The 9,143-nt window shown below is 54.4% G+C and overlaps 1 protein-coding gene across 2 annotated transcripts in view; it reads left to right on the top strand.

Annotated features, from left to right (window-relative positions):
• Window positions 1-3,464: 3,464 nt before the first annotated feature.
• The window catches only part of ANGPT4 (angiopoietin 4), a 31,783-nt gene continuing 26,104 nt past the window's right edge, over window positions 3,465-9,143 (top strand). For both annotated transcript variants that reach the window (XM_081149278.1, XM_081149277.1), the window contains exon 1: window positions 3,465-3,857. In XM_081149278.1, the coding sequence (XP_081005404.1) occupies window positions 3,549-3,857 (309 nt within the window). In that variant the 5' untranslated portion in view covers window positions 3,465-3,548. The remainder of the gene's footprint in view (window positions 3,858-9,143) is intronic.

Here is a 9,143-nt window from a genome sequence, read left to right as displayed (position 1 = left end):
TGGATGGTTCTGGGCTCCAGCCTTCAAGACTTCAAGCTGCTCCAGCTGATGCCAAATGGAGCAGAGTCAAGCTGTTCCCACTGAACCTGGCCAGAATTGCGCATTTATGAGTTAAATAGGTGTTGCCAGTGTTTTAATTCACTAAGTATTGGGGTACTTCGTTAACAGCTCTAGTAACTGAAAGAACCTCCCCCACGCCTTGCTAATGAGAAACTGTTCTCTCCATTTTAAAGATAAGGGAACCGAGTCTCACCTACTAGAGTGGAATCCAGGTTCAGTGCCAGAAGTGTGGGGCTCTTAATCGTTAGGCCTGGGTCAAAACTCACCCTTGGATCCCTTCTGATCTATCAATTGTGTTGTGACTCTGGGTTTGAGGCAGTGGAAAATGGAGGTGGGGAACAGTTGACAGACTGTTGTCTGGGTGGAAGGTTTCATGGGGACACAATGATTCTTGCTCCACAGACTCACCCCTCAACCTCTAGGGGCACTGACAGATCATCCCCAGGGATGTAAGTAGCCCCAGGGCTTCCTGCCAGGACCTCACCACATTGCCATCAGTGGCCCCAAGAGATGCCCAGGTCATGTCCTCAGGGGCGTGAACAGTACAGTGCAAGAGGCTTTGGGTGTGTTTTAAGCTGCCAGGTTGCAAGCCTTATTTATTACCCTGGGTGTTGACATGCAGGGAGCTGAAAGGCAGGGAGGGAGGGGGGCACTGGGTTCTGGAGATGCGGCCCTCTTCTTTGGATCCAAATACTTGAGGAGCCTCAAATCAGCAAGTGGCCCTCCAGGAATGATTTGTTTTCCCTGCCTTTGTTCCCAGGAACAGAAAGATCAGATCTTCCAGGAAAACAGATTCCAGTGTGTTGCCTCCCTCTCTGGGTATGTTTTCTCATGAGCTAAGTGCGTGAGGTGAGGATCCCTGGCATCCCTGGTTATGCCGAGGCTCCGCTGGATCAGAGTGGGAAGCCAGTTCACTAGGTGAGAGGCCAGGGTGGGGGAGCAGGTGAGCAGGTGTTTTATGCCCACTAATACCCATCTCCCTTCTGGTCACTCTACCCTTCCCTCAGTCCCTTTGGGTCCCATGAGGCTGACTCTACTCTGGCTCCCAGGTTTCTGCCTTGTGCCTGGTGAAGGTTGTGCAATGACCAGTGCTGGAAGAATCCAGGAATAGCTTGATGGGGCAGAGTAGGGGAGTAAGAAATGGGGAACTGTGTTTGAGACCTTGAGGGTCATGTCTAGAAGGCAGAGATGGCCCTGGGTCTGGAGCTCAGAAATGGGGCCGGGACCATTAGTTCACACACAGACCATGCTGATTACCAAAGGCCCTTCCAGGTCCAAGGTGGAATGTTGCCTTGGGGCATTGGCACATGGGCTCCCTGAGCTTGCCAACTGACCCCAGCTGGTGTCTTTCCAGTTCTGTCTCTGGGTCCTGCCACCAGTTCCTCATACCTGCTACCACCTTGACACATGCTGCTTCTGGTGGTAATGGCTGGTTCCAATTTCCTTGAAAGCTGTGAGGTCATTCTGTATAGCTTCTGTCTCCAGGCCAGACTTATGCCCAAACCCCCTTGGACACTGACCTGGAGGCCTGTGTTTAAAGGTCCTCATAAACTTGACAGTTTATGAACTTTCTCTAGAGCTCGCTCGCCTCTGCGAGATCTCCAGGAGAAGTGGATAGAGCCTGCTTACTCTCTCCAGTTGAGGAGAAGAAGGAAACTGTGGCCCAAAGCAGTCAGTAATCTGTCCAAGGCCACCAAGGTCTTTGTCAGCCAGGCTTGCCCTGTTAGTGTAGCCCATAGAGGCTCCGTCAGGCACTGCGGTAAACCCTCAGCCTGTATGAACACACTTCCCTGCAAGGTCAGAGGCGGTCCGACCCCTGACAGTTGAAGCGGAGGTGAGACCAGGGCCCCAGCACACAGGAAGCTCAGCGAACGCTGATGCCCGATAACCAGCTGCCTTTCCTTTTCCTGCCCAAGCCCCACACACCTGGTTGAATGTTCTCAGGCCCCCGGATGAGCCCACAGTTCGCCACTGTCCCAAGCAGCCTGCCCTGTTCAAAACTCCAACAGGATTTGGGAAAACAAAGGGAAGAAAACAATGCCCAGCAGCCGGATCTGCCCCCGCTCCGGGGGGCGGGAAAAAGCAGAGAGAGCCAGAAGGCAGCCCACCCAGGACAGCCCCAACCCAGCCCTGCCCAGCAATCCCGTCTCCGAATCCTTGCCCTCATCCGGTTAACACTCCAGTGGGTTGGGGGAGGAGAGATAGATATAACTATGACACGGAGAACAATTTAAAATAATTATGTGTGCTCTCCCGGCCCCAGCACTGCCTTAACTCGCTTAATTTTCACACCCTGTGAAATGGATGGTACTTTCCTTAGTTTACCAAGAGGAAACAGAAGCAAAGAGAGGTTAAGTGACTTGCCCAAAGTCGAACAGCTGGTAAGTCGGGGAGCCAGGATCTGAAGCAGTAAACAGGTAAACGAGTTATCAAAAATCCCTCAGTCCCCTGCTGAGGACTCATGCATTCCTCGTGCAGGAGATGGGTTTTCTCAGCTGCTGGATCAGGATTCGGAAGCCCGGAGATGTGAAGCTGCGCATCCCAGATCTCAGGGCCGGCAGCTGGGGAACAGGCTTTAGCGCCAGCTGCTCTGACTCCAGGGCTGCCTCCCAAGCTCTTCTCCTGACCACCTACCTGCCCCTCCAGCCAAAGGCAGCCCCAGAGCAGTCTGCCCCAGAACAGCAAACCTGTCAGTACTGTCACAGGAACTGAGCCAGGGCCACCTCAGGGCACAGCACCCCTTGAGGCCCCGAGGGAGCCAGCTCCACTTCCCTGGCCTTGCGAGGATTTTCTGTCCCCTGAAGCAGGTTGGACTGACTGGGTCCTCCCCAGCCTCTCCCCTCTGCCCCCCCTTTGCTCTCTCCCAGGTCGTTCCTTGTGTTCCAAGTGCTAACATGGAACTAGAGCGGGACGTGCTGGGCGGGCTGGGGGCCGAAGGGAAGGCATGGGTGCTGAAATTTGAGATTCCAGCCCTCGTGGGAGGAGGCTGGAAAGGAAGAGACCCGAAGAGAAAGCTCAGTTGTGTTTGATTTTCTGAAGCCGGCAGCCTTGGGGGTTTGGTGTTTGCGTGTGAGCCTGTGCGTGTGAGTCTGTGAGTGTGTGCGCACGTGTCTGTGTGTTGTCTTCTTTCCTGAGCTCTCACAGGGAGGCCAGGCCCCCACTGGATAATCAAGGGGCTCCGGGCCCGAGGCAGAGCCAGGCCGTCCACAGACGGGGTAGCAAGAGGGCAAGTGAGGAGGAAGGAAGGGAAAGGGGGCCGATGAGGAGCGAGGGAGCCTGGGAGGGAGCAGGCGCGTGGGAGGGGCCAGCCCTGTGGCATTCGGAGTATAAATAGCTGTCTGGGTGGAGCTTGGCCAAACAGGGGTTTGCAGCTGCAGCGGCTCTGCCGGCAGACCTGTCCACTGTTGGCCACAGTGGGCACATCCTGGGCTCGGAGCGGGGCCCTGGGGGCTCTGACCAGACACCCCTCACCATCACCACATCTTTGGATGTTCTCCTGGCCAGCCATGCTGTTGGGTGGCCTCCTCCTCACTGTGGCCACCATGACTGCGGCCTATCGGAGGGGGCAGGAGATGGGAGGCCGCCGCCTGACACACCGAGTCCAGAATGGCCAGTGCAGCTACACCTTCATTCTGCCTGAGCCTGAGTCCTGCCCTCGAGGGCCTGAGGGCTTCAGGGGCTCCAACAGCCTCCAGAGGGACTCGTCAGCCACCGTACTGAACCTAGGCGCCTGGCCTGCCCAGCAGATGAGACACCTGGAGAAGGTGCTGGAGAACAACACGCAGCGGCTGCAAAAGGTACGGCTGGGCCCGCAGCGGGTGTGGTGGGCAGCGATTGGCAGCTGGAGCATCCACCCCAGAGGCCTCCCCAGGCGCAGGGGGCCAGGCTGATGGGACGCTTGTCTCTGAAGTGTATAGATTGAGATAATGAGGCTCAGAGAGGGGCAGGAATAAGCCAAAGGCCACACAGCAACATTGGGCAGGGTCAGAACTGGCAACCTGACTCCCTAACTGCCATTCATTCGTTCACCCAATAAAAATTGGTTGAGAGCTACCTTGGGCCAGGCCCTTCTTAGGTGCTGGGGATACAACAGCAAATAAATAGTATGTCCCTTTCTGGACTAGTGGGGACAGAGGCATAAAGAGATGAACAATAAAAATCTACTATGTCAGATGGTGAAGCAAAAGGAAAGAGGGAAAAAGGGAAGAGGTGGCCAGGGTAGCTATTTGAGGTCAGATAAGTCAAGAGAAGGTGACATTTGAACACTGAGGACAAGTGAAGTGAAGGAGCAGCCCATGCAGGTATCTGGGGGGAGTGTAAAGGCTGTGAGGTGGGAATGCAGGCTGTGAGGTGGGAACAGCAGGATGGCCAGTGTGCTTGGAGCAGAGCAGAGAGGAAGGCAGACAGAGGGGTGAGGGATGTGACCGGAGAGGTGAGGGGAGGGCAGACCATGTGGGGCCTTGGGGGCCTCTGGAGAGACTTTTGTTCTTGCTCCAAGTTTGATGGAAGCCATTGCAGGATTTTGAGCAGGGAGAGACACACCTGAATTGGTTTGAACAAAACAGACCATAGGGGACAGGGTGGAGGTTTGGAGCCCAAGGAGGAGGCTGCTGCAGCCACCAGGCAAGAGGTGATGAAGGCCTGAGGCTCGATGGGGCTGGGAAGCGGATGTTGGTGTCATTGGTGTCATCAATCAGAGTCTGGTATATTCTGAAGGGGAAGCTAATGAGTTGGATATGGGGTGGCAGAAACAAGGAGTTGAAGACATCACTGCCATTGAAGCCCAAGGCCAGGGCCACTCTAGGATCTCCTGTCCTCATTCTTTCAGCAAACATTCTGAGCACCTACTGAGGGCCAGGCCCTAGGTGAGACACTGAGGTACAGAGGTGATCGAGGCAGGCCTGGCCCCTGGGTAGGTGTGGGGGCAGGAAAGGCATTCTTTGGCATCCAAGATGGGCCTGGCCTGCCCCTAAGTAGGAGCTACCAAGGGAGAGAACAGAACCCAGGCCCCAGGCACAGGAGACAGTCTGATGGATGGCAGGAGAGGGCTGAACTGATTCTTGGAGCTTTTGAATGTGTTAAACAGCAGACAGCTGCTTATAGACTAAGGGGAGAGCAAAGGAGATGAGAGTGTTCCCCAAGGAGCCTCTCCAAGGAGCGGTCCTTTGTTACCCCATGGTTTCCAAATTGTTCAAATCATGTGCCCAATCAGCAATGTTTGCTCCCTAATATGTGCATATTTTTTTAATATTTATGCACATGTATATCCATTTTAAGATAATATGTACAGAGTATGACACAAATGAAAATGAACATTAAAAAGATGACATATGGGCCTGGCTGGCATGGCTCAGTGGTTGAGCATTGACCTAGGATCCAGGAGATCATGGTTGGATTCCCAGTCAGGGCACATGCCCAGGTTGTGGGCTAGATCCCCAACAGAGGTGTGCAGGAGGCAGCCAGTCAATGACTTTCTTGTTGATGTTTCTATCTCTCTCTCTCTCCCTCTCCCTTCTTCTCTCTGAAATCAATAAAGACATATTTAAAAAAAGATGACATATGGCCCTGGCCAGTGTGGCCCAGTTGGTTGGGCGTTGTCCTGTGCACTGAAAGGTTGCTGGTTTAACTCCCCGTCGGGGAACCTCCCTGGTGGGAGCATGCAGGAGGCAGCCAATCGATGTCCATCTCTCACATCGATGTTTCTTTCTCTCTCCCTCTCCCTTCCTCTCTCTCTAAAAATCAACTAAAATATCTTTTTTAAAAAGATGACATATGAAATTGAGGTTCTAGTAGTTTCCTCCTGTTTTCCAAAGGATTGCCTTGTATACACCCCGGGTTGACCCATCTTCAAGGTGGAGAGGCTGCACTACACCGATCTAACCAGCCTGCTTCATGCACACATTCACATACACATTCATGCGCACACACTCTTAACCTCCTGTTTCCTTCCTGCCCAGACCAGCTGTCTCCTCAGCCCTCACTCACCATCTTCGCATTGTCCTCTGCCCACCCGCCTTCCTACCACCTGCCCTGCAACACTTCGAGCCTTCACCATCCCACCCTCAGGCCCCCCTCCAGGGAGCTCTTGGCCTCCTCACACTCTGGAGTCAACCCAGTGGGGGTCTCAATGCCACCCTGAAATTTGTGCGTGTCTCTTCAGACACCTATTTCCAGTCCCATAAGGGTCATTCCAAACCCCAGACTCCTTAGGCCTTCATGCCGAACCCCACCCCATCCTCTCACCAGACCATGGACTTCCTACTATAACAAGAAATAGGGCCTAGGAGAGGGATGCCCCTCAGCAGTCTGCCCCACACCTGCAGATTCACCTGTGCACCCCCCAGTCCCCAGAGCCTTTCTCTGGCTCAGAGAGAAGGGGCTCCTCCAGGGGCCAAGGCCGCTTTCCAGCCTAGGCTGGAGTCCCATCCTCTGCAGCCCCTAGACCTCCTCAAACCAACCGTCCCTCCTGTGTCTCCATCCACTTCTTCCTCTGCTGGTCCTTCCCCTTCATGTTTAATCATATCCAAGCATCTTCCACGTTTCAAAAGGAAGAGAAAGCAGAGGAGGAAGAGAGGAAACAAGCCTCTTCACCCCACAGCCGCTCTGACTTCTGGCCTGGCTCTCAGGAGTCTACATGCCCTACCTCTGCTTCCTCACTTCCCACTTCCTCCTTCCCCCAGGGTCGCCTTCCACATCCCACGTCCCACTTCCCACATCCAATGGCCACGGCTCAGTCTTCACCATACTTGACCTCTTGACAAATTTAGCACTGCCGCCCAACACCATCCTTCCAGAAACTGTCTCTATCAGCAAATGCAAATCTACAAGATATGCTGTTCCCACCACTTTCCCTACCTCCATGGCCCCACCCTGGCCAGCCACCATCCTGGGCTCCGTTTCCACCCCGGCCCCCACAGTCCTTTCTGCACTCAGCAGGCAGAGGGGTCCTGTTCAAACCTCAGTCAGATCCTTCCCTCCTCTGCTTGGATCCTTCCCAGGGTTCCCATCTCTCCAGGATTAGAGCAAAACTCCTTACCTCCTGGAACACCCCTTCCCCAGACACCCCCAGGTCTCAACCCCAACCTCCCTTTGGTCTTTGCTTAAATGTCACCTCCTCAGAAAGGTGCTCTTCGTCCACCCTATTTAAAATAGCCACCCGCCGTCTATCCCTTCACATGGCTTTGATTTTCTCTCTTAGCACTTATTGCCACCTGTTCTTAAAAGCATTTCTTTTGGTCTGTGAGCTGCAAGAGGACAGGGAACACGTCTATTTTGTTCACTGCTGGGTTCCCCAGGGCCTAGAATAGTGCCTGGCACATAGGTGCTCAATAAATGTCTCCTGAATGCATGGATGTTCCTCCAGTCTCTCAGATTGCTCTAGCTTCTCCCCCGATCCTAAAATGTTGGTGTTTCCCAGGACTTAATCTCAACTCTTGGTTTCCTCTCACACTCAGTGGCACTGCCCTCAGGGCTGCCCCCACCACTCTTGCAGCACTGTCTCCAACCTGCTCCGCGATTACACCAAGTGGGCATCTGATGGGTTCCTGTGCCCCAAATCCATAACCCTGAGAGCCCACAGTGTCTCAACTTCGACGTTGTCTGACACCCAGCTCTCCCCTCCCCTACTCACCTCTCTCTGTTAAGGTATTACCACCCAGAGAGCAGGCCTCTGCACCCTGGGGCTGTCCTTTACCTCCCCTTCCCACCCTCCCAGGCAGCAGGTCCTATCCATCCTGCCACCTCAGCTTCTCTCGGCAGCATCCACCCTCCCGTCTCCCTGGCCGCTGCCCTGGCTGCTGCCCTGGCTCAAGCATCACCAACTCCCACCTGGCTTCTCTACCCCAAGTTTCACCCTCTTATCCTCTTTGATGCCCCTGAGCACCTGGTGCTTGGGCAACACTGGCCAAACCAAAGGATGGATTTAAACCAAAGGCTCTCAGGTCAGGTCACGCAGCTCATCCCTTCAGCTTGCACTGGAATGTTCTCTCCAGGCGTCCATCCACCTAGCCTGATAATCCTGGGCAGGGGTCCCCATAGAGCGCCGTGGGGCAAAGGTCACTGATGTGGGAGTCAGGCAGACCTGAGTTCCCATCCTGACCCTGGCACTTACTTGCCACATGGCTCTGGATAAGCAAGTCTGTTTCCCCATCCGCAAAATGGGAAAAACAACAGTGTGTCAGGGGGTGGCTGGGAAGACCGGTGAGATCACTCACGCACCACTCGCAGCCCGCTGCAGGGCTCCAGTCTCTGCTTCGCGAAGGCATCAGTAACCCACCTGGGCAAAATGCAGTAGGTTGACAGGCTTTCGCTTAATTCAACGCAGTCTCTTGTTTGACCTCTGCACCACTGGGTGGGGAGGCTCAGTCTTGGTCAAGTCAGTCCAAGGGTGGCAGATAACCTCAGGGTTGGGAATGTCACTTGTCCATGCTGGTGTTCTCGAGGGGTCCCCAATCATGCTTGGTCTTTATGGGGTTCATGCAAGTGTTTGCCGTGTCATCTCCTAGGTAAGGGGCCCCTTGGGTTGAGTGCTTCCCTTATGCCCCTTTGTGTTTAGGTCACTGCCAAGTCACTGTGCCTGTGGAGCCTACCACAAGATCAGACCCATAGGCCTAAACACAGCTGGCAGTCACTTTCCCCTGGGTCCTGTCACTTCTGTGGGTAGCAGCAGAGCCTAGAAGGTGAGAGCCCCAACTCTGGAGCCCAACTGTTGGGATTTGAGACCCAATCTGCCTCTTCCTCCCTGTGTGACCTGGGGCAAGTTGTTTCACCTCTCTGAGCCTCGGTTTCCTCTCCTACAAAATGGAGTGACAACACCACCTACCTCTCTGAGAATTTAACAAGATGACGCACACGAAGTCCTTGGCCCGGTGCCAGGCATGTAGTAAACTCTCAATAAATGTTGACTGTTTCCATTAAGTGCTCTCCCTGGAAATAGAAACATGAGTCTTATAGGCCCTCCCCCGCGCAGTTTTGACGTACGACCCCTGTCTCGGGGATAGGCACATCTGAACAGGCGTCGCCCTTCGCCCTCCTCTCCCTGGCCCGGTCAGGAACGCTTGCTGCCTCCTGCGGCCGTGGCCCTG

Source organism: Miniopterus schreibersii (assembly GCF_964146895.1).
Source record: "Miniopterus schreibersii genome assembly, chromosome: 10".
Lineage (NCBI taxonomy): Eukaryota > Metazoa > Chordata > Mammalia > Chiroptera > Miniopteridae > Miniopterus > Miniopterus schreibersii.
Note: the sequence above shows the minus strand (reverse complement) of the source record. Positions and strands in the feature narration are given on the sequence as shown.